General features: G+C 38.0%; 1 protein-coding gene across 1 annotated transcript in view; it reads left to right on the forward strand.

The window, feature by feature from the left end:
• SH3BGRL (SH3 domain binding glutamate rich protein like) overlaps positions 1–24,921 on the forward strand; it is a 99,382-nt gene extending 74,461 nt beyond the window's left edge. The window contains exons 2-4 of the mRNA XM_032757234.2: positions 3,524–3,709; positions 4,872–4,952; positions 23,581–24,921. Of these exons, the coding sequence (XP_032613125.1) occupies positions 3,524–3,709; positions 4,872–4,952; positions 23,581–23,613 (300 nt within the window). The 3' untranslated portion in view covers positions 23,614–24,921. The remainder of the gene's footprint in view (positions 1–3,523; positions 3,710–4,871; positions 4,953–23,580) is intronic.
• Positions 24,922–25,121: the final 200 nt, after the last annotated feature.

The following is a 25,121-nucleotide window of genomic DNA, read 5'->3' on the forward strand; positions in this document are numbered from 1 at the left end:
GGAAGTCATGGCAATATTCATTTAAGAATAGACACAGATCTGTTTGGTTCCTGAAAGACTACACAGTGGCAATACTGCACTCACTTATTGCCAAACTGACTGACTGGGGTTTCAGATTTGATGTTCCTTTTAGATGTATTTTGTAAGTAATTTAGTAAAAGACTGAATTGGCAGCTTTAAATGCTATTTGTTCACTCCTCGTCCACTCCACTGTTAAATCATTTGACACAGACTAGGCAAAGACAGGCTCATTACTTTTCTTTTTTTTCTTTTTCTTTTTTGAGACGGAGTCTCGTTCTACCGCCCAGGCTGGAGTGCAGTGGCGAGATCTTGGCTCACTGCAAACTCCACCTCCTGGGTTCAGGCCATTCTCCTGCATCAGCCTCCTGGTAGCTGGGGCTTCAGGCACCTGACACCACGCCTGACTAATTTTTTGTATTTTTGGTAGAGATGGGGTTTCACCGTGTTAGTCAGGATGGTCTAGATCTCCTGACCTCGTTATCCGCCCTCCTTGGCCTCCCAAAGTGCTGGGATTACAGGCGTGAGCCACTGTGCCCGGCCCAGGCTCATTACTTTTCTAAAATGAAGAGTGGCCCTTCCTAGGGTAGCATTTGAAATAAATGAAGCCAAATGGAGGGAGACTCCGTATCTGAATTTCTCTTTGAGGAAGTTGACTGAGTCAAAAATTATAACCTGTTTGAAAAAAGACAAATACACATACACACCATGATTTATTTATAGAGTTCAATTATAAGTAATAATTTAGTAGGAGAAATTGTGAGCATCCATTTAGAAAGTTTCCAAGTTTATTTTGTAATACTGTACCTTCATTGTTCTAGTTCAATATGCTGTCAACTTTGTGAGCTCAGTTTTTACCGTTGGCCAGTTATATTAAATTTTATTAAGCATGTCATCCTTTCACCAGAACTATAGATTGTATGCAATATAGAAGGATTAAAAATCTAACATTTATTCTCTCCTTATTAAGCTTAGTCTAAGTGGCATTGCTAATAGCAATAAATGCTTGTTCTCTCTTCTCTCATTGGCGTTGCCATTCTCTTGGCTCCTCTCACCTAACAACCTTGTATTGTTGTCTTAGCTTCTTATTTAAATAAGCTATTGTAATTGAACTTTTAAATATATCTATTTCTAATCTCTCCCAATAGATTGTAACATTAGGAAGGGATCACGCCTATTTATCTTTAGCTAGTTTAGAGAGTCTAACAAAGTCCATCGAGAGTCACTTAAGAGACACTCAAGAAATATTGTTGAATAACTTCTGACAATCATTTTATATTTTAGCACATCGTAGTCAAGAACTTCTGTCAATGTTAATTAACTGTTAGTAGAGAAAGTGTGATAGAGGTTGATCATAAAAAAAGGCAAAATTCCCACTTTGGTTAAATTTTTTTTTTTTGGGAGGTCGACACTTTATTTTATAAAAGGGGTATTTTCCCATTTGAAGCAGCATTGGTGAAGTTTTGATCTTTTTTTGGTATTTACAACATTCACACTGACACCTTCTAAAGCAGAAACTTTGTCACTCTCCTTTCTTTGAAAGAAACTTGACCCTTAGCATGACAGAAAGGGAGCTTGCTAAGGCTTGTGGGAAGACAACTGTTTACTCCAGGAAACAACTGTTTAATGTACCTGCTCTGTGTCTTTGGAGAGAAGAATACCCTGAATCTCAAAAATCTAACATGTGGACAGAAATGACTTGGAATTCTTTGGGTAGAGGTGAGGGGTGTGGTTTACTGTTTGAAAAATATTTAAATTCCTGGACAGTGTATTGTCCACTTGCAAATGCATTTATTTGCTGAAAAGGGTATCAATAGCCTTTTAACTCCAAAGTCATTTTTATCCTGGAAGAAATTTAAATTTTATTTCTAAATGAACCCTTGTGACACCTATTCTTCTTGGTTCTGGCAATATATGGTTTTCAGTCTCATGTGTTCACTGTGTCCCTTTATTTTAAGTCCTATTAGGGAAATTAGGAAATTACCATCACCAGATGCTCCCTTATAAGGGTGTGTTATAATGAACATGTGCCTATAAGTGTATAACAAAGACAATAATTGGCCGGGTGCAGTGGCTCATGCCTGTAATCCCAGCACTTTGGGAGGCCTAGTTGGACGGATCATGAGGTCAGGAATTCGAGACCAGCCTGACCAACATGGTGAAACCCCGTCTCTACTAAGAATACAAAAATTAGCCGGGTTTGGTGGTGTGCGCCTGTAATCCCAGCTACTCAGGAGGCTGAGGCAGAAGAATTGCTTGAACCCGGGAGGCAGAGCTTGCAGTGAGCCGAGATCACGCCACTGCACTCCAGCCTGGGCGACAGAGCTAGACTCAATCTCAAAAAAAAAAAAGCAATAATTATTTATATATTAGAAATCTCCACTTGAGTGCAGGATTTTGAAGCTGCAGTGAGGCAAGCTCATGAGACTGCACTCCAGCCTGGGTGAAACAGCAAGACCCTATCTTGGAAAAAAAAATTAAGAGAATAGATTCCTTCTTGGAAATAAACTTAATATGTGAAATTTTGGACTTGAAAATTTGATCAAGTTAGGAAACAATTTTTTTTAACTTTCCGTGAAGATTCAAAGCTGAACAAAAGTTCATATTTGACATGGCAGAACCTATTAGCAAAGTGTGATTATGGCCAATTCAGCTTTATGGAGATGTAGAACACACTAGTAGGTATGTGTACTTGTCATCAGGAAGTCTCAGGGCATGGGAGAAATACTTGGTCATTACTCTCCAACTGATGGCTGGAGAGTAATTACTTCAGTGAAGGTACATTATCATGCCTAGTGATACCAGGCCTGGCCACCATTTTAACTTAGCACAGTGAGTCATGTTCTCAACAAAGTAAGCATTCAATAAGGTAGGAAAAGCCTCAAAAAATAATTTATCTTAAAGGTCCTCTGCTCGTGCAAATGTGACTGATGACATTCTGCCAGGGTCATGTATGTAAAATTCTTAGCATGTCTCCTCACGCATTCAAAAAAAAAAATCTGTTGGAATGCAAGTTCCCTCAAAGTATGGGGTTTTCACATGTTGCCCAGGCCAGTCTCGAATTCCTGGGCTCAAGCAATCCTCCTGCTTCAGCCTCCCAAAATGCTGGCATTACAGTATTTCCACCAAATTATGAGAAACTTAACAATATCATCTAGAATTAACCATCCAAGACAGATCTATTAAAATAAAAAATTAGAAAAACAATGACAGCATTAATCACTCACCCTTGTTATTTTAGTTCTCACAGCAAGACGCTTAATGGTGTTTGCTGACCTCAATGGAAAAAAAAAAGAGAAAGTCAACTTGATAAAAGGACCAGTGGACCAAAAGCTCTTCAATACACTTGTGAGGCATTATTAACAATACAATAATAAAGAGGGAAAATCATATAACTTCTGTGAAACCACAGTCTTTGTTCTGTCTGAATTCATTTCTGCCGGCTCACAAACATTTGACTTTTGTTGAATTTGGAAAATACGGTTTCTTGTCCTTTGGGTCCTAGATTAAGAAGAAACAACAAGATGTGCTTGGTTTCCTAGAAGCCAACAAAATAGGATTTGAAGAAAAAGATATTGCAGCCAATGAAGAGAATCGGAAGTGGATGAGAGAAAATGTACCTGAAAATAGTCGACCAGCCACAGGGTACCCCCTGCCACCTCAGATTTTCAATGAAAGCCAGTATCGTGGGGTAAGAAAACAATTTAAATTCTTGTTTATTGTAATAGATTGCCCCAAATCTATCCATTATTTTCACCTCTGCCTCCAAACCTGCATATATATAGTCATATCTCTTGCATGTAGTCATTTGTCCTTTGCATCCACTCAAAGGCTGGATGTAGACAATGGCTACATTTTCTAAATATGTTTGCCATTGATTATGCATCACAGCCAAATTTAGGAAAGTTTATTTGTTACTTTTTGAGAATGCGTTGTGGCTTATAAGATGACAGTAGGAATCCCAACCAAATTTAGTCATGTGAAGATTCTCTTGCATTCCCCAGGTTGAAATCTCTTAGCTGTTAGGTTGCTCTTCTGGTCATGCATCATGGACATCTCATTGCCTTTCTCAAAACACAGCAAAGATTAACTGTTCTTCTGGCCTTGGGCCTGTCTAGCTAATATCTAGTCTACTGTGGGCTCTGAGAAAATCTCAACCTAAATGAATAATGGAACAGAAATATGGTGAATGGAAACAACAGTGTCTGACCAGAAATAAACATCTTCTTACTGGGAAATAGGTGGCTGTTTTGCATGGTGGAGGAAGCTGCAGGCAGATTTAAATTCCATGTGATGTGGAATAAATCATTCTGCAGTTTTCGTGACATAGAATAACATACGTTTCAACCTATATTAAATAAGATCTGGAAGCCTTGCCTCTTCATTACTCCTCATTCCTTCCAGAATTCTAGTATTATGGAAGGTAGTCTGTCTGTCCCCAAGGAGGTAGATGATTCTGTCGATCAGTCAGGTCATTCTGAATAAATCTCCTTTTTTTTTTTTTTTGAGATGGAGTTCCTCTCTTGTTGCCCAGGCTGGAGTGCAGTGGCGTGATCTTGGCTCACTGCAACCTCTGCCTCCCAGGCTCAAGCGATTCTCCTGCCTCAGCCTTCCAAGTAGCTGGGATTGCAGGCATGTGCCACCACACCTGGCTAATTTTTGTATTTTTAGTAGAGACGGGGTTTCTCCATGTTGGTCAGGCTGGTCTCAAACTCCCGACCTTAGGTGATCCGCCCGCCTCGGCCTCCCAAAGTGTTGGGATTACAGGCATGAGCCACTGCTCTCAGCCGAATAAATTTCCTTTTTTTAATTGGTTGCATATTGCTAATTCATCTTACCTTCTTTTCATCAAGGACTATGATGCCTTCTTTGAAGCCAGAGAAAATAATGCAGTGTATGCCTTCTTAGGCTTGACAGCCCCACCTGGTTCAAAGGTATGATACCCTTTTTTTCCTGCTTTATAGGTCATTTTATTGCTGCTGAACTTTTTTAATCAGTAAGATTTTCATTTTTGTTAAGTATTCAGATTAAGTCAGAGACAGTCCTTTATAGCAAAAAGTGCCTTCTCTGCATCCACTTAATTCCTATTAGGGCAGAAAGATGTGTGTAACCAAATGCATAAACTATGTGTTTAGCAGGTAGGTAGAGTGACTTCCCCATCAAGCTGCCCACGGGAGCAAATTTCTCGTTGACCTACTCATAAATAAGTGCTTAGCAATTTTAAAGCCTTCATTATTCCAGCTGTCCTGCATGGTTCTACATCGACAGTAAGCATCTTAGTTCATGGTAATCTCCTTGGCAACACTTATTGTCTTTGTGTGAGAGCAAATGATAGAGTCATCCATTCAAGTTAATTAAGAGCATCTGCATTGCAAAACTGGTCACTAAATTGCTCGCCAAATTTGAGGCTTTTTTCCTGCCAACGCAAATTAATTTTTTAAGTAGCAGCATTTTCAGGAGAGACCAAATAAAGAAAGCAACGATAAAATTGTCTGTCTAGTGAGATGTCCCCAAGCTATCAACTTTAAACATACCTTTGCCTTTTATAGTAGTTCTTCACGCAAACTGCCTTAATCAAAATGCGTGTCTCTTGCTCTATCATTTTATGTTTTGCTCTTAGCAACTAACTGTATGTTAGACAGATTCTTTGAACTCCAATTCCCTCTCCTATTTTTAAAGGCTGTGTTATTGTCTGTTTTCACTAAACAAAAATTTACCAGTACTGTGTTTATGTCATTGTGAAATGGTTTTCTTGCTGAACTTTCTTTTCCCATGGATAAAATGTTATATTTTAGGCTTTGTATAATTTGAGCCATAAGAAAAGTGAGGTAAGGCACTTTTCTTTAAATAAGATAGTAAAAGGACTAGATTGCAGCATCTGCAATCCAGACAGAGCAGTATCTGGAGGCTTGCACTGTGAATTTTAGCCCCAAACAGACTGCAAGAACAAACCAGCAATCCTGAGAGGACCCACAGACCCTCTCAAGGAAGTGGACTGCTCCTGTAGGACTCAGGAGATACCCCAAATACTGTGAGTGCCCCAACTGAGGAAGTGAAAAAGGGAGACCCTCCTCTCCCGAACACATACCCTCACTGGAGAAACTGAAGGTCTGTTTGCGGGAGAGGTTTCCAAATTTACCTGGAGCTGAGTCAAGTTAGAGAGCCCAGCGAAATACAGGGGTAGAAGAAGCAACAGGAAGGCCCTGGGATCTCGCTGGGTCCCCAAGCAGCTCATTTCTTCCAGGCACCACAGGGATCCATCGGGAGGGTGGCCAGAGGAGCAGGGGTTAAGACTCCACAGAAAGAAGGAATTCTCTAGCCAAATTGTGTAACAATTCGAACAGGGCAAGAAGCCTCCTGGCCAGAACTGGGGGGAGGGTGCAAATCTCACTTGCAGACTTCATAGGCAAGGTAAGAACCCTTTTCTTTTCTTTCGCAGCTGGGAGGTGGATAGCCTTGGGCAAATTTTTAAGACCCTCTTGCCCTCCACCTGGAAACAGACTCAGGGCTGTTGGAGGGGGACTTGGTGGAAGTGAGACCAACCCTTCAGTTTATAGGTCATTTTATTGCTGCTGAACTTTTTTAATCAGTAAGATTTTCATTTTTGTTAAGTATTCAGATTAAGTCAGAGACAGTCCTTTATAGCAAAAAGTGCCTATGACTGAGTTGAGTGAGGCCTATGACTGCTGATTTTACGGGACTTCCCTGACAATCTGCGTGACTCAGCAGAGGAAGCCATCCTAGGTATAGAACTCCAGTGACCTGGGAATCTCACCCCCACCCCTCACAGCAGCCACAGCAAGACCCACCCGAGGAGAATCTGAGCTCAGACATGCCCAGCCCCTCCCCCACCTGATGGTCCTTCCCTTTCCACCCTGGTAGTGGAAGACAAAGGGCATATAATCTTGGAAGTTCTAGGGCCCTGCCCACTGCCGGTCCCTCTCCACAATACTACAGCTGATGGTTTCTGGAAAGCGCCACCTCCTGGCCAGCCAGCCTAAAAATAGAGCATTAAACCACCAAAGCTTAGGACCTTCACGGAGTCCATTGCAGCCTCCACCTCCTCCACCAGACCAGGCGCTGGTATGCACGGCCGAGAGACCCATAGGTGGCTCACATTGCAGGACTCTGTGCAGACAACCCCCAGTACCAGCCCAGAGCTGGGTAGACTCACTGGGTAGCTAGACCCAGAAGAGAGACAACAATCACTGCAGTTTGGCTCACAGGAAGCCACATCCATAGGAAAAGGGGGAGAGTACTACATCAAGGGAGCACCCCATGGGACAAAATAATCTGAACAACAACCTTCAGCCTTAGACCTTCCCTCTGACAGAGCCTACCCAAGTGAGGAGGAACCAGAAAACCAACAGTGGTAATATGACGAAACAGTGCCCTTCAACATCTTCAAAAAAATCACACTAGTTCACCAGCAATGATCCAAATCAAGAAGAAATCCCTGATTTACCTGAAAAAGAATTCAGGGGGTTAGTTATTAAGCTAATCAGGGAGGGAACAGAGAAAGGCAAAGCGAATACAAGGAAATCCAAAAAATGATACGAGAAGTAAAGGGAGAAATATTCAATGAAATAGACAGTTTAAAGAAAAAACAATCAAAAATTCAGGAAACTTTGGATGCACTTTTAGAAACACCAAATGCTTTGGAAAGTCTCAGCAATAGAATTGAACAAGTAGAAGAAAGAAATTCAGAGCTCGAAGACAAGGTCTTTGAATTAACCCGATCCAACAAAGACAAAGAAAAAAGAATAAGAAAATACAAACAAAGCCTCCAAGAAGTCTGAGATTATGTTAAACGACCAAACCTAAGAATAATTGGAGTTCCTGAGGAAGAAGAGAATTCTAAAATCTTGGAAAACATATTTGGGGGAATAATCAAGGAAAACTTCCCTGGCCTAGCTAGAGATATATACATCCAAATACAAGAAGCACAAAGAACACCTGGGAAATCCATTGCAAAAAGATCTTCCCCTTAGGCACATTGTCATCAGGTTATCCAAAGTTAAGAGAAAGGAAATAATCTTAAGAGCTGTGAGACAGAAGCACTAGGTAACCTATAAAGGAAAACCTATCAGATTAACTGCAGATTTCTCAGCAAAAACCTTACAAGCTAGAAGGGATTAGGGCCCTGTCTTCAGCCTCCTTAAACAAAATTATTATCAGCCAACAATTTTGTATCCAGTGAAACTAAGCATCATATATGAAGGAAAGATTCAGCTCTTTTCAGACAAACAAATGCTGAGAGAATTCGCCATTATCAAGCCACCACTACAGGAGCTCTAAATCTTAAAAGGAATCCTGGAAACACATCAAAACAGAACCTCTTTAAGGCATAAATCACACAGGACCTATAAAACAAAAATACAAGCTTGAAAGCAAAAGCAAAAAACAACAATGAAAAAACCTAGAGTATACAGGCAACAAAGAGCACAATGAATGCAATGGTACCTCACATTTCCATGCTAACATTGAATGTAAATGGCTTAAATGCTTCACTTGAAAGATACAGAACTGCAGAATGGATAAGAACTCACCAACCAACTATCTGCTGCCTTCAGGAGACTCACCTAACACATAAGGAGGCACATAAAGTAAAGGGGTGGAAAAAGGCATTTCATGCAAATGGACACCAAATGAGAGCAGGGGCAACTCTTCTTATATCAGACAAAACAAACTTTAAAGCAACAGTGGTAAAAGAGACAAAGAGGGACATTATATAATGGTGAAAGACCTTGTCTAACAGGAAAATATCACAATCTTAAACATATATGCACCTAACACTGGAGCTTTGAAATTTATAAAACAATTACTAATAGACCTAAGAAATGGGATAGACAGCAGCACAATAATAGTGGGGGAATTCAATATCCCACTGACAGCACTAGACAGGTCATCAACACAGAAAGTCAACCAAGAAACAATGGATTTAAACTATACCTTGGAGCAAATGAACTTAACAGATATATACAGAACATTTTATCCAACTGCAGAATACACATTCTATTCAACGGCACATGGCACTTTCTCCAACATAGACCATATGATAGGCCATAAAATGAGCCTCAATAAATTTAAGAAAATTGATATTATATCAAGCACTTTCTGAGACCACAGTGGAATAAAACTGGAAATCAACTCCAAAAGGAACCTTCAAAACCGTGCAAATACATGGAAATTAAATAACCTGCTCCTGAATGAGCATTGGGTTAAAAACAAAATCAAGATGGAAATTAAAAAATTCTTTAAACTGAATGACAGTAATGACACAACCTATCAAAACCTCTGGGATACAGCAAAGGTGGTGCTAAGAGGAAAGTTTATGGCCCTGAACGCCTACATCAAAAAGTCTGAAAGAGCACCAACAATCTAAGGTCACACTTCAAAGAACTAGAGAAACAAGAACAAACCAAACCCAAACCCAGCAGAAGAAAGAAATAACCAAGATCAGAACATAACTAAATTAAATTGAAACAAAAAAATACAAAAGATAAATGAAACAAAAAGCTGGTTCTTTGAAAAGATTAAAATGGATAGACCATTAGCAAGATTAACCAAGAAAAGAATAAAGAAAATCCAAATAACTTCACTAAGAAATGAAACAGGAAATATTGTAACTGACACCACTGAAATACAAAAGATCATTCAAGGCTAATATGAACACCTCTATGCACATAAACTAGAAAACCTAGAAGAGAATGGATAAATTCCTCGAAAAATATCACTTTCCTAGCTTAAATCAGAAAGAATCAGATACATTTAAAAGACCAATAACAGGCATCAAGATTGAAATGGTAATTTAAAAATTACCAATAAAAAAGTCCAGGATTAGACTGATTCGCAGCAGAATTCTACTAGACTTTCAAAGAAGAATTAATACCAGTGTTTTGGACTCTATTCCACAAGATAATGAAAGAAGGAAACCTCTCTAACTCATTCTATGAAGCCAGCATCACCCTAATACCAAAACCAGGAAAGGACACAACCAAAAAAGAAAACTACAGACCAATATCCTTGATGAACATAGATGCTAAAATCCTTAAGAAAATACTAGCTAACTGAATCCAACAAAATATCAAAAAGATAATCCATCATGATCAAATGGATTTCATACCAGGGATGCAGGGATGGTTTAACATACACAAGTCAATAAATGTGATGCACCACATAAACAGAATTAAAAACAAAAATTACATAATCAGCTCAGTAGATGCAGAAAAAGCATTCAACAAAATCCAGCATCACTTTATGATTAAAATTCTCAGCAAAATCGGCATACAAAGGACATACCTTAATGTAATAAAAGCCACCTATGACAAACCCACAGCCAACATAATACAGAATGGGGAAAAGTTGAAAGCATTCCCACTGAGAACTAGAGCAAGACACGGATGCCCACTGTCACCACTTCTCTTCAACGTAGTACTGGAAGTCTTAGCCATTGCAATCAGACAAGAGAAAGAAATAAAGGGCATCCAAATTGGTAAAGAGGAAGTCAGTCGGTCACTGTTTGCTGATGATATGATCATTTATCTTGAACACCCTAAGGACTCCTCCAGAAAGCTCCTAGAACTGATAAAAGAATTCAGCAAAATTTCCAGATCCAAGATTAGTATACACAAATCAGTAGCTCTTCTATACACCAACAGTGACCAAGTGGAGAATCAAATCAAGAACTCAACCCCTTTTATGTTAGCTGAAAAAAAAAAAAAAAACCCACTTAGGAATATACCTAACCAAGGAGTAGAAAGACCTCTACAAGGAAGACTGCAAAACACTGCTGAAAGAAATCATAGATAACACAAAAATGGAAACACATCCCATGCTCATGGATGGATACAATCAATATTGTTAAAATGACCAAACTGCCAAAAGCAATCTACAAATTCAATGCAATTCCCATTAAAATACCGCTATTATTCTTCATAGAAAAAAATCCTAAAATTCATATGAAATCAAAAAGTGATTGAGAGGGCCTAAAATGGGACAGAAGTTTTGGAAAGGAAAAGATGGATTTAGGAGCCTCTCTCTACCAAAAAAGAAAAAAAAGTTACAGGATTTAGGAATTAATGAGTTGTTTGTGCCTATAAAGACCTGAGCAGGATTAAAGCTAGCCATGGGATCTCTAACCTTGGTGATTGGGAAATGAAGCAAAGGTCATGGAGGAAATAGAAAAGTCAGTGATCCAGGGAAGAAGTTAGCATTGGAAAGAGCATGTGGTGTTCTGAGGGTGGATGGAATTAGGAGAAAAGAATAAAAATAAAGAGAAATTTTAATGTCTGTGAAGGTTAGGGAAAGTCAGATTTGAAAGTATAAGGCAGGAGGAAAACTTACCCACAAGGAGTGAGGGGAAATTTGAAACATCCCTGAGGAGAATTGAACAGAGTCAGTTGAAAATTGGCTAGGGAATAGGCTAAGATCATAAATAAATAAATAAATAAATAAATAAATAAATAAATAAATAAACAAATAAATAAAAAACAGCTAAGCAGGGCCCAGCAGTAGTTAGAATTGATGGGCCCATAGGAAGCTAGACATCTTGGTTACCATGTTTCTTCCATCATTGCTTAAGCCCGAGAGTAGGAATAGAGTAAAAGAATAGTGAATGTTATGAAGGATGGGCAAGAAGGACCTGATAGACTGGGTTAACAAGAATACGTGTGGTATTGACAATGAACATGAAAGGTGGATTGGTGATAGGGAGATTTTGAATTTTGGTATTTAATAGGTTTTTCCAAGACTAGAAGTGATCCATTTCATGTCAGAATAATATTTTTATACTTCAGCTCAATTTCTAGAGTTTTCCCCTTTAACAGGACAATAAGCCTTCAACAAAGAACCAGATGAACAGAAAGTATACTAAATAAGAAAGACAACTAGTTAATGAACATTGAAAAAGTGAATTGATAATAAAAGTTATATGATAAAATGAGATAAAATGTTTAGCTGTAAAGTCAGCAAAACTAAAACAAAATGATAATAGTGCTGAGAAGGGTAGATTGAAACAGTTGCTGTAATACGTTACTGATGTTGGCATAAATTGGTACTCCTTTTTGAAAACCAAAATGGCAAATACGTGTCAAGGATCTCAAAAATATTGGTACACCTTCACCCAGTGGCTTCACATTGGGTATTATAATCAAGTGAAATAATCCTGTGCATGGAAAAAGCTTCATAGATAAAAATGTGAATAGAAGTGTTAATTATAATCTTAAAACTTTGAAAACAAGTTAAATGCTTAACATACTTAACAAGAGGTTCAACCAAATTAATTCATGCATTGAATGAACTTTATGGATAAAATATAAATCAAAGTATTATACTGTGTCTAATTCTGAACTTTAGAAACTAGTTAAGTATCCAACAATAGTGTCAATAAAAATAGTTTATCTACTGAATGAACTTGGGCTGTCATGAAGAAAATGAAAGTTTGTGAAAACATATATGTAAATGAGCTACAGAATTATTTTGAAAGTAAGGTTGATATTCTAATTACATTTAAAATGTATGGATAGGACAAAAAAAGAGATTGAAAGGTAGTTAACATGCATTTTCTCCTATTCTCTACTTTTAAATAATTATCAAACATACTCTTTGCATTTAAAAAATAATTGAAACCAATGCACTGGAGAGCTTGATATTGAAAAGTACTCTGCGCCAAATATTTCCATAAGGCAAAGAATCCTTCTGTGTAAGACAAATAATTGTTGTATTCTTTTTTATATTTGATTGTCAAGGTATGTATTTGTCTACTATGATTTACTCAATTTTGTCAATATGAAACATTTCTTAGTACTGGCATTTTTTACTTTAAAGTGGAGATGATGGTTTTGAGATACGAAATAAGATCACTGATATTTTTACTACAAAATAAATATTTGGTGATGCTTGTGCAGAAAGGAAAACGACTCTATTGGCAAAGGCATGTTCACTTATGTTGAAAGAATAGAGGGTGTGGGTCAGAGAAATGTGCTCGTTAGATTTAGTTGGATTAAACTGCTCCAGGGAGGAGCTACGGAGTCTGTCTCTGCTGTGAGATTTGAAGCAATCCTATTTATACTGAATTAATCCTATTTTTACTATATCTCCAAGAGAGACTGCATGTTCATAAACTTAGCTGTGGTATTGATTTTAGCTACTAGGCAAAAAAAAAAAAAAAAGAAAAAAGAGAGAGAGGGGAAAAGCAAGAAAGAAGGATGGATGCCTATAATGGGCCAAACACTGAGATAGGCACCTCAGGTACATCTCATTTTATCTTTCCACCATCCCTTTGTGATAGATATAATTAGAAGCACTTTAGAGAGGATAATTTAAGTAATTTGTCCAAGGATATATAATGATTTAGTAGTAAAGCTGAAATTTTAGCCCAGGATTATCTGATTTAAAACCAGTGCCTTTATGGAATGATGTTTACGTTGGGAATACGGAGGAAGAGAACATTATATGCTTGCTCCTAAAGCTCTCTGTTTGATTAGATGACTCATTCTACAAATACTGACAATGTGCTTTTAGGCACTAATAAAGAGATCAGATAAATTCACATATTTGATATATAAAATAAGATTAGAAAGGCAAATAATTTACTATAACTTTGATGTGTTCTAAAGACAAATTATAAAGAATTTTGAGATGAATTTTGTTCTGGATTTCTATGCCAGTGATTTCTCCCATTAAAAATGATAACTTAGAGCTGCAAAGTTTATGACAAATTATAGGAAAGATTGATAGTGTGTCACTTTAGGGAAATAAACTTCTTTCCCTATACTTGTAACTAGTATTAATCCAAAATACTCGTTACAAATCGAAATGAAGAAAACAATACAAAATGAAAGAAAACGTTGGTATTTTGAAAAGTTAAACAAAATTGACAAACTTTTAGCCAGACTAAGAAAAAAATGGAGAAGATTTAAATAAAAATCATAGATGAAAATGAGACATTACAACGTATACTGCAGGAATTCAAAGGATTATTAGTGGCTACTACAAGCAATTATATGCCAATAAATTGGAAAATCTAGAAGAAATAGACAAATTTCTAGACACATACAACCAAGATTGAACCATGAAGAAATCCAAAACCTGAACAGACCAATTACAAGTAAAAAGATCAAAGCCATAACAAAATGTCTATCAGTAAATAAAAGCCTGGAACCCAATGGCTTCACTGCTGAATTTTACCAAACATTTAAAGAAATGCTAATACCAAACACTGCATGTTCTCATTCCTAAGTGGGAGTTGAACAATGAGAACACATAGACACAGGGAGGGGAACATCACACACCGAGACCTGTCTGTGGGTGGGGGAGTAGGAGAGGGACAACATTAGGAGAAATACTTAATGTAGGTGACGGGTTGACGGGTGCAGCAAACCACCAGGGCATGTCTATACTTATGTAGCAAAGCTGCATGTTCTGCACATGTAACCCAGAACTTAAAGTATAATAATAAAAAAGAAATGGTAATACCAATTTTACTCAAACTATTCTGATAAATAGAGGAGGAGCAAATGGTTCCAAAATCATTCTACAAGGCCAATATTACCCTGGTGCCGAAATCACACAAGGACACGTGAAAGAAAGAAAGAAAGAAAGAAAGAAAGAAAGAAAGAAAGAAAGAAGAAAGAAAGAGAAAGAAGGAAGGAAGGAAGGACGGAAGGAAGGAAAGAAAGGAAAGAAAGAAAAAGAAGAAAGAAAGAAAGAAAAATAAAGAAAAAGAAAGAAAATACAGGACAATATCTCTGATGAATATTGATACAAAATTTTTCAAAAATATATTAGCAAACAGAATTCAGCACTATATTAGAAAGATCATTCATCCTGACCAAGTGAGAATTTTTTCTGGAATGCAATGATGATTCAATATATGCAAATCAAACAACGTGACACATTATATCAACAGAATAAAGGATAACAACCATATGATCATTTCAATTGATGCTGAAAAAGCATTTGATATAATTCAACATCCTTTCAAGATAAAAGCCATCAAAAAGACTTAGTATAGAAGGAACATACTTCAACACAATAAAAGACTGAACCACAGCTAGTATCATACTGAATGAGGAAAAACTGAATGCCTTTTCTATAAGATATGGAGCACTACATTGATGCCACTTTCACCACTGTTATTCAACATAGTACTGGGAGTCTTAGCTAGAGCAACCAGCCAAGAAAAATACCTAAAGTTATCCAAACTCAAAATGAAGAAGTCAAATTATCCCTGTTTGCAAATGATATGATGTTGAATTCAAAGAGTTTTAAAGACTTCACCAAAAAACTGTTAGGACTGATAAACAAATTCAGTAAAGTTGCAGGATGCAAAATCAACATACAAAGTCAGTAGCATTTCTATATGTCAACAACAAATAATATGAAGAAGAAATATAAGAAGTAATTCCATTTACAATAGCCACAAATAAAATTAAATACCTAGGAATTAACTTAACCAAAGATCTTAAAGTTTTCTACAATGAAAATATAAAACATTGATGAAAGAAATTGAAGACGACACAAAAAATTGAAAAAATATTCCATGTTCATCGATTGAAATAATCGATATCATTAAAATGTTCATACTGTCCAAAACAATCTGCAGATTCAATTAATATAAAAATATCAATGACATTCTTCACAGAAATAAAAAAAATTCTAAAATTCGTAGGTAACCACAAAAGACCCAGAATAGCCATAGCTATCCTGAGTGTAAAGAACAAAACTAGAGGAATCACATTACCTGACTTCAAATTATAATACAGAGCTATACTAATCAAAACAGCATGGTACTGGCATAAAAACAAACACATAAACCAAGGTAACAGAATAGAGAACCCAGAAACAAATCATCACACCTACAGTGAACTCATTTTTGACAAAGGTGCCAAGAACATACACTGGGGAAAAGAGAGTCACTTCAATAAATGGTACTGGCAAAACTGGACATCCATATGCAGAAGAATGAAACTTGACCCCTATCTCTTGCCATATACAAAAACCATTTCACAATAAAGACTTAACTCTAATACCTCAAACTATGAAACGACTACAAGAAAACACTGTAGAAACTCTCCAGGACATTGGTCTGGGCAAAAATTTCTTGAGAAATACCCCAAAAGCACAGGCAACAAAAGTAATCATTGACAAATGGGATCATATCAGGTTAAAAAGTTTCTTCACAACAAAGGAAACAATAAACAAAGTGAAGAGACAACCCAAAGAGTGGGAGAAAATATTTGCAAACTACCCATCTGACAGGGGATTGGTAAAAAGCATATATGAGAGGCTCAAACCACTCTATAGGGGCCACGCATGGTGGCTCACACCTGTAATCCCAGCACTTTGGGAGACTAAGATGGGCAGATCACTTGAGGCTAGGAGTTTGAGACCTGCCTGAGCAACAAGGTGAAACCCCGTGTCTACTAAAAATACAAAAATTAGCCGGGAGTAGTGGCACAGATGTGTAAGATCTGTAAGACATGCTTCTCAGGAAGCTGAGACACGAAAATCACTTGAACCCAAAAGATGGAGGTTGCAGTGAGCCAAGATTGTACCACTGCACTTCAGTGTGGTTAACAGAGTGAGACTGCCTCAAACAAACAAAAAACAACTCTATATGAAAAATTCTAATAATCCAATTAAAACGTAGGCAAAAGATTTGAATAATCGTTTGTCAAAAGAAGACATATGAGTTGCAAACAGATATGAAAGTGTGCTAAACATCACTGATCATTAGAGAAATGCAAATAAAAACTACAGTGAGATATAATCTCACCCCAGTTAATATGGCTTTTATCCAAAGGTCAGGCAATAATACATGCTGGTAAGGATGAGGAGAAAAGGGATCATTCATACACTGTTGGTGGGAATGTAAATTAATACAGCCACTATACAGAACAGTTTGGAGGTTCCTCAAAAAACTAAAAGTAGAACTACCATATGATTCAGCAGTCCTACTGCTGGGTATATACAGTAAAAAAAGCAAATCAGTATATCAAAGAGATATCTACAATCTCATGTTTGTTGCCACACTGTACACAATAGCCAAGATTTGGAAGTAACCTAAGTGTCCATGAACAGATGAGTGGGTTAAGAAAATGTGGTACTTATACACAATGGAGTAGTATTCAGCCATAAAAAAGAATGAGATCCAGTCATTTGCAACAAAATGGAGGGAATTGGAGATTACTATTTTAAGTGATATAAGCCAAGAACAGAAAGACAATCACCACTTTCTCACTTACTTGTGGGATCTAAAAATCAAGCAATTGAGCTCATGGAGATAGAGAATAGAAAGATGGTTACCAGAGGTTGAGAAAGGTAGTGGGAGATTGAGAAGTGGGGATGGTTAATGGCACAAAAAACAGAAACAATGAGTAAGGTCTAGTATTTGATACCAAAACATGAGGACTATAGTCAAAAATAAATTGTATACTTTAAAATAACTAACAATATAATAATTATGTTGTTTATAAAACAAATGACACATATTGGAGTTACGGATACCCCATTTACCCAGATGTGATTATTATCCATTGCATGCCTGTATCAAAACATGTCATATACCCCATAAATATATATACCCACTGTGTACATACAAAAATTCAAAATACAAAAACACAACAAAATACTGGCTATGTAGCAATGTTAGGTCCTTAGAGGAAAAAGGATTTCATGTTAGGTCATTTTTGCATTATTATACAACTGCTTCTCCAACTATGTCTGCTGTCTTTGAGGGGTCTTAGTATAAATTATTTTTTGAGTTATGTGTAGAAATTCTTGAAAGCTTGTTCTATAAAATGAAGCAAGACGCATACTGTGACTTTAAGATATATTCATTTTGACATCTAAACACTGTTAAAGCTTCAGAAGAACTTAGGGACTTTTCCTTTTTTGACTAGGCATTTACAAAGGTGAGTGTATTAGTTCATTCTCACACTGCTATAAACAACTACCCGAGACTGGGTAATTTATAAAGAAAAGAAGTTTAATTAACTTACAGTTCCACAGGCTGTAAAGCAGGCATGGCTTGGGAGGCCTCGGGAAACTTACAATCATGGTGGAGGGCAAAGGGGAAGCAAGCACATCTTCACTTGTTGGCAGGAGGGGTGGAGTTAGGTGCTACACACTTTTAGACAAGCAGAAATAAGGGGATGGTGCTAAACCATTAGAAACCACCCCCCATGATCCAGTCAGCTCCCACCAGGCCCCTCCTCCAACAATGAGAATTACAATTTGACATGAGATTTGGGTGGGGATGCAGAGCTGAACCATATCATTATGCCTCTGGCCCCTCCCAAATCTCATATCCTTTTCACATTGCAAAATACCGTCATCTCTTCTCAACAGTCTTCCAAAGTCTTAACTCCTTTCAGCATTAACTTAAAAGTCCAAGTCCAAAGTCTCATTTGAGATGAGGCAAGTCCCTTTTTCCTATAAGCCTGTAAAATAAAAACAAGTTAGTTAGTTCCAAGATACAGTAGGAGTACAGGCATTAGGTAAATGCTCCTATTACAAAAGGGGGAAATTGGCCAAAACTGACAAAATTGCTCTATGTAAGACTGAAACCAAGTAGGACAATTATTACATCTTAAAGTTTCAAAATAATCTTCTTTGACTCCATGTCTCACATCCAGGGCACACTCATGCAAGGGATGTGATCCCAGGGCCTTGGGCAGCTCTGATCCTATGGCTCTGCAGGGTACAGCCTTGGCAACTGCACTCATGGGCTGGTGATGAGTGCCTGTGGCTTTACCAGGTCCACGGTGCAAGCTGTGAGTGTATCTGCCATTCTGGGGCCTGGAGGCAGTGGCCCCTTTCTCACAGTTACACTAGGCAGTACCCCAGTCTGGCCTCTGTGTGGGGGCTCCAACCCCACATTTTCTCTCAGCACTGCCCCAGTAGAGGTTCTGCATGAGGGCTCCATGCTTGCAGCAGACTTCTGCCTGGACATCCAGGTATTTTCATACATCCTCTGAAATCTAGGCTGTGACTCCCAAGCTTCGACTCTTGCCCGCTCTACACCCACAGCCTTAACACCATGTGGAAGTCCCCAAGATTTGTAGCTTCCATCATCTGGAGCAGTGGCCTGACACATATCTGGGGCCCTTTTAGCCATGACTGTAGTTGGAGTGGCTGGAACATCAGTTGCCATATCCTGAGGCTGCACAGAGCAGTCGAGCTCTGTGCCTGGCCCACAAAACCATTTTACTATTGTAGGCCTCTGGGCTTTTGATGGCAGGGGCTGCCATGAAGGCCTCTGAAATGCCCTGGAGGCATTTTCTTTGTTGTCTTGGCTATTAACATTCAGCTCCCTTTACTTATGCAAATTTCTGCAGTCAGCTTGAATTTCTTCCCTGAAAATGGGTTTTTATTTTCTACCATATGGTTAGGTTTCACATTTTCCAAACTTCTATTCTCTGCTTCCCTTTTCAATGTAAGTTGCAATTTCAGGTCATTTCTTTGTGAATGTATATGAGCTATGCTGTTAGAAGCAGCCAGGCTACATCTTGAACACTTTGCTCCTTAGAAATTTCTTCCACCAGAGACCCTAAATCAGGGATGTCCAATCATTTGGCTTCCCTGGGCCACAATGGAAAAAGAAGAATTGTCTTGGGCCACACAAAATACAATGACACTAGTGATAGCTGATGAACTAAAAAAAATTGCAAAAAAAAATCTCATAATGTTTTAAGAAAGTTTATGACTTTGTGTTGGATCACTGATATGGTTTGGCTCTGTGTCTGCATCCAAATCTCATCTTGAATTGTACTCCCATAATTCCTATGTATTGTGGGAGACACTCAGTGGGAGACAATTTGAATCATGGGGGCAGTTTCCCCCATACTGTTCTAGTGGTAGTGAATAAGTCTCATGATCTGATAGTTTTATCAGAGGTTTCTGCTTTTGTATCTTTCTCATTTTCTCTTGCTGCCACCGTGTAAGAAGTGCCTTTCTCCTCCCCCATGATTTTGAGGCCTCCTCAGCCATGTGGAACTGTAAGTCTAATTAAACACTTTTTTTTCTTCCCAGCCTTGGGTATGCCTTTGTCAACAGGGTGAAAATGGACTAATACAGTAAATTGGTACCAGCACAGTGGAGTGTTGCTGAAAAGATACTTAAAAATGTGGACGTGGCCAGGTGCACTGGCTCATGCCTGTAATCCCAGCACTTTGGGAGGTCGAGGCAGGTGGATCACTTGAGATCAGGAGTTCAAGATCAGCCTGGCCAAATGGTGAAACCCTGTCTCTACTAAAAATACAAAAAGTAGCTGGGCATGTTGGCATGTGCCTGTAGTCCCAGCTACTTGGGAGGCTGAGGCAGGAGGATCACTTGAACCAGGGAGGTAGAGGTTGCAGTGAGCCGAGATTGCACCATAGCACAACAGCCTGGGTGATAGAGTGAGATTCCATCTCAAAAAAAATGTGGAAGTGACTTTGTAACTGGGTAACAGGCAGAGGTTGGAACAGTTTGGAGGGCTCAGAAGAAGACAGGAAAATGTGAGAAAGTTTGGAACTTCCTAGAGACTTACTGAATGGCTTTGACCAAAAGCTTGATGGTGATATGGACAATAAGGTCCAGGCTGAGGTGGTCTCAGATGGAGATGAAGAACTTGTTGGGAACTGGAGCAAGGTGACTCTTGATATGTTTTAGCAAAGAGACTGGTGGCATTTTGCCCCTGCCCTAGGGATTTATAGAACTTTGAACTTGAGAAAGATGGTTTAGGGTATCTAGTGGAAGAAATTTTGAAGCAGTAAAGCATTCAAGAGGTGACTTGGGTGCTGTTAAAGGCATTCACTTTCATAAGGAAAGTGGAGCATAAAAGTTTGGAAAATTTGAAGCCTGACAATGTAGTAGAAAAGAAAAGCCCATTTTCCGAGAAGAAATTCGAGCCGGCTGCAGAAATTTGCATAAGTAATGAGGAGCCAAATATTAATCCCCAAGAAAATGGGGAAAATGTCTCCAGGGCATGTCAGAGGTCTTCATGGCAGCCCCTTCCATCACAGGCTCAGAGGCCTAGGAGAAAAAAATGGTTTTGTGGTTCAGACCCAGTGTCCGCATACTATGTGCAGTCTACAGACTTTGTACCCTGTGTCCCAGCCACTCCAGCCATGACTAAAACGGGCCAAAGTACAGCTTGTGCCATGGCTGTGGTGGGCACAAGCCCCAAGCCCTGGCAACTTCCATGTGGTGTTGAGCCTGTGGGTGCACAGAAGTCAAGAATTGAGGTTTGGGAGGATGTATGAAAACCTGGATACCAAAAAACAGAGGGGGGCTTTCTTGAGAGAATTCTTTGGGCAGTGTAGAAGGAATTGGAACATCTGTATTTACCCAATGCCTGTACCACCATTGTATCTAGGAAGTAATGAACTTGCTTCTGATTTTACAGGCTCATAGGCAGAAGGGACTTTACTTGTTTCAGATGAGACTTCAGACTGTGGATTTTTGGTTTAATGCTGAAATGAGTTAAGACTTTGTGGGACTTTTGGGAAGGCATGATTAGTTTTGAAATGTGAGGACATGAGATTTGGAGAGGCCAGGGGTAGAATGATATGGTTTGTCACTTTGTTCTCACCCAAATCTCATCTTGAGTTTTATTTCTATAATTTTCACCTGTTTTGAGAGGGACTCGTTGGGAGATAATTTGAATCATGAAGGCAGTTTCCCCCATACTGCTTTTGTGGTAGTGAATAAATCTCACGAGATCTGTTGGTTTTATCAGGAGTTTTCACTTTTGCATCTTCCTCATTTCCTCTTGCCGCCTCCACTTAAGAAGTGTCTTTCACCTTCCGCCATGATTCTGAGGTCTCCCCAGCCATGTGGAACTGTAAGTCCAATTAAATCTCTTTTTCTTCCTAGTCTTGGGTATATCTTTATAAGCAGCATGAAAACAGACTAATACAGCCACATTCAAAGCTGTCCTGGGCAGCATGCAGCCCACAGACCACAGGTTTGACAAGCTTGCCCTAAATCATCTCTCTCAAGTGCAAAGTTCAACAGATCCCTTGAGCTGGAGCACAGTGTCACCAGTCTCTTTGCTGAAGCACAGTAGTTGTGACCTTTACTCCAGTTTCAAATAAGTTCTTCATCTTCATCAGAGACCACCTCAGTATGGACCTTATTGTCCATGTCACTATCAGCATTTTGGTCATAACAATTTAACAAGTCCCTAGGAAGCTCCAAACTTTCCATCATCTTTCTGCCTTCTTCTGAGCCCTCCAAATTGTTCCAACCTTTCCTCCAAAGTTGCTTCCACATTTTCAGGTATCTTTATAGTAATACCCCACCCCGGTACCAATTTTATGTATTAGTTCGTTCTTACACTGCTATAAAGAACTTTTTGAGATTGGACAATATATTAAGAAGAAAGAGGTTTAATTGACCCACAGCTTCAAAGACTGTACAGGAGCCATGGATGGGGAGGCCTCAGGAAACTTACAATCATGGCAAAGGGTGAAGGGGAAGGAAGCACGTCCTGGCATGGTGGCAGGAGAGAGAGGGAGAGGTGCTACACACTTTTAGACAAGCAGCAGTAGGAGGATGGTGCTAAACCATTAGAAACCGCCCTCATGATCAAATATCCTCCCAGCAGGCTGCTCCTCCAACACTGGGAATTGAAATTTGACGTGGGATTTCGGTGGGGACACAGAGCCAAACCGTATCGATGAGTCAGTAGTATATTTCATTTTTTTTTAAAGGATATGAAGAATGAATTTTGGTGTCGTTCCATATTTTCATCTTTCCTTTACTTTTGCCTTTTTTGGGTAAAAAATCTAGTGTCTCTTTTAGCTTTTCTCCCTTCTTTTGCATGTAATACTGGGACTCATTTGAACAGTATCAGTCCTCCAGAGACTGTCAAGTATTGATTTAGTGACAGGTGTTTAGAATGATGTTGTCTACCACACTTGATTTCTACAACTTAAGTCTGGTGTTTCCTTTTCTGGAGTCAATCTTGCCACTCATCTTTAGTTCAACAAACTTTCCTTGAAGTTTATTTTGTGTCAAGTATTATGTTGAGTGCCAGAGCACACATGTAGGTAAGAGTTCCTATGCTAGAGGTGAGTACTTCACTATCCAGAGGAGAAGGAAGGCAACCTGATTTTTTGGTGTGTATTCCATCATAAAACATGAAAACTACAATATTTTAATGGATAGCACATTTAATGGATAGCACAATTTAAACCTTAATTAACCAAAACTCAACTAATTTTAAACTTAAGTAACCATGTTTTTGTATACTCAATTTTCATGAAAAAATCACGCAAAAAGGAAACTAGCTGACTGTTTTTAAGTAAAATATCAATTATAACTGTATATCACTTGCTTTCATGGAAGTATTCCAAATCATTAGGAATGATGAGGTAGTCTTTTTGTATATCTGTTTCTAGAAATCTGTTTGAATTATATAGTTTTTCTATTAAGAACTTTTGAAGAAATCTCTTCTGGGGGCTTTTGTTTATTCTTAGTAGTTGGAACTAATGTAGTCTAACTAAAATACACATGTGTGTCTGCTCTGTGATGTTTAAACTTATCTGTTTTGTTTGTTTTTCATTTCAGGAAGCAGAAGTGCAAGCAAAGCAGCAAGCATGAACCTTAAGCACTGTGCTTTAAGCATCCTGAATAATGAGTCTCCATTGCTTTTATAAAATAGCAGAATTAGCTTTGCTTCAAAAGAAATAGGCTTAATGTTGAAATAATAGATTAGTTGGGTTTTCACATGCAAACATTCAAAATGAATACAAAATTAAAATTTGAACATTATGGTGATTATGGTGAGGAGAATGGGATATTAACATAACATTATATTAATAAGTAGATATCATAGAAATAGTGTTGTTACCTGCCAAACCATCCTGTGTACACCAATGATTTTACAAAGAAAACACCCTTCCCTCCTGCTGCCATTATTATGGCAACTTAAGTGTATCTGCGACTCTACATTAAAAAGGAGAAAGAGAAATAACCTGTCTCTCATTCCTAAGTTGCCTCATTAATTTTCGTGAACAAGAATATGTACCTTTTTGACGCTATGTTATTGTGATTAAAAAGTACTTGCAGGTAATGTTTATGATATGTTAAACATTGTAATTTCCTATCGTAATTATAACATTCCCATTCTTTTGTAGATGAAACTTCTACATATTGAACCATAGATTTTCTGAGCCTCTAAATGTAGCCTTTCATTGCACATTTCAGTGATCAGAATAGATATCTTTCTACATGCACAAAAGCAATAGATTCATTCAGTGGACAAGTTCCTTGTTTAACTACACAGCTATGATGGAATGATATATCCAAGTTCCCTGCCTCAGTGAAATATGCATATGTATATCATGAAAGTGGGATGCCAAGTAAGCTTAAAATGGCATTCTCTAGCAAAGAGATTAGACTTTTAAATAACTTATTTGGCGATCATTCCCAAGATTGGTTTCCCTTGAGCTTTTGCTAAAACAAATCTTAGTAGTTTTGCCCGTTTAAAACAACTCACAATCGTAAATGCTACTATTCCTAAGATATCTTACCTTTTTATTTCAGTTTAGCCATGTATTGTATGAGTGTATTAGTCTAAGCAGTGAGAATTTTTCTATGCCTCTATTCCAGCAAAAAGTAGAAGTATCCAATAAAAAGGGCAAGTTTTAAAATATTAAGTCTGAAAACTTCTGAAAAGACAAGAAACATGGCCTAAATAACCAACACAGATTTATATAGTAAGTTTCACACTACTTTATTACCAAAAGCAAACACCTCTTACTTTAAACTACATTATCATATATATCTATTGTATGCTGGTCTTTACTTTTCGCCAAAATCAACATATAATGAAGAGATGCCTTTGTTTCATGAGATTCAAACTTGATGCTATGCTTTAAAATAAACTCAGTACTTTTAGAAACATAACTTATGTGTTCTTGGAGTTTATATAATAGTAATTTTAAATGAGTAATGTCTTTTTTTAGAGGGTTGGGAATGCAAAAAGAGAAAACAATAGAAAGAAAACTATTTGAATGCAATTCAAGGTTTTTGTTTTCTACGTTTTCTTTTTAGGGCTTTTAATCTCACAATACACATGAAGTCAAATGAACAATTTCATTGGGTTT

Source organism: Hylobates moloch, unplaced genomic scaffold (genome assembly GCF_009828535.3).
Source record: "Hylobates moloch isolate HMO894 unplaced genomic scaffold, HMol_V3 SCAFFOLD_7, whole genome shotgun sequence".
NCBI classification, from domain to species: Eukaryota; Metazoa; Chordata; class Mammalia; order Primates; family Hylobatidae; genus Hylobates; species Hylobates moloch.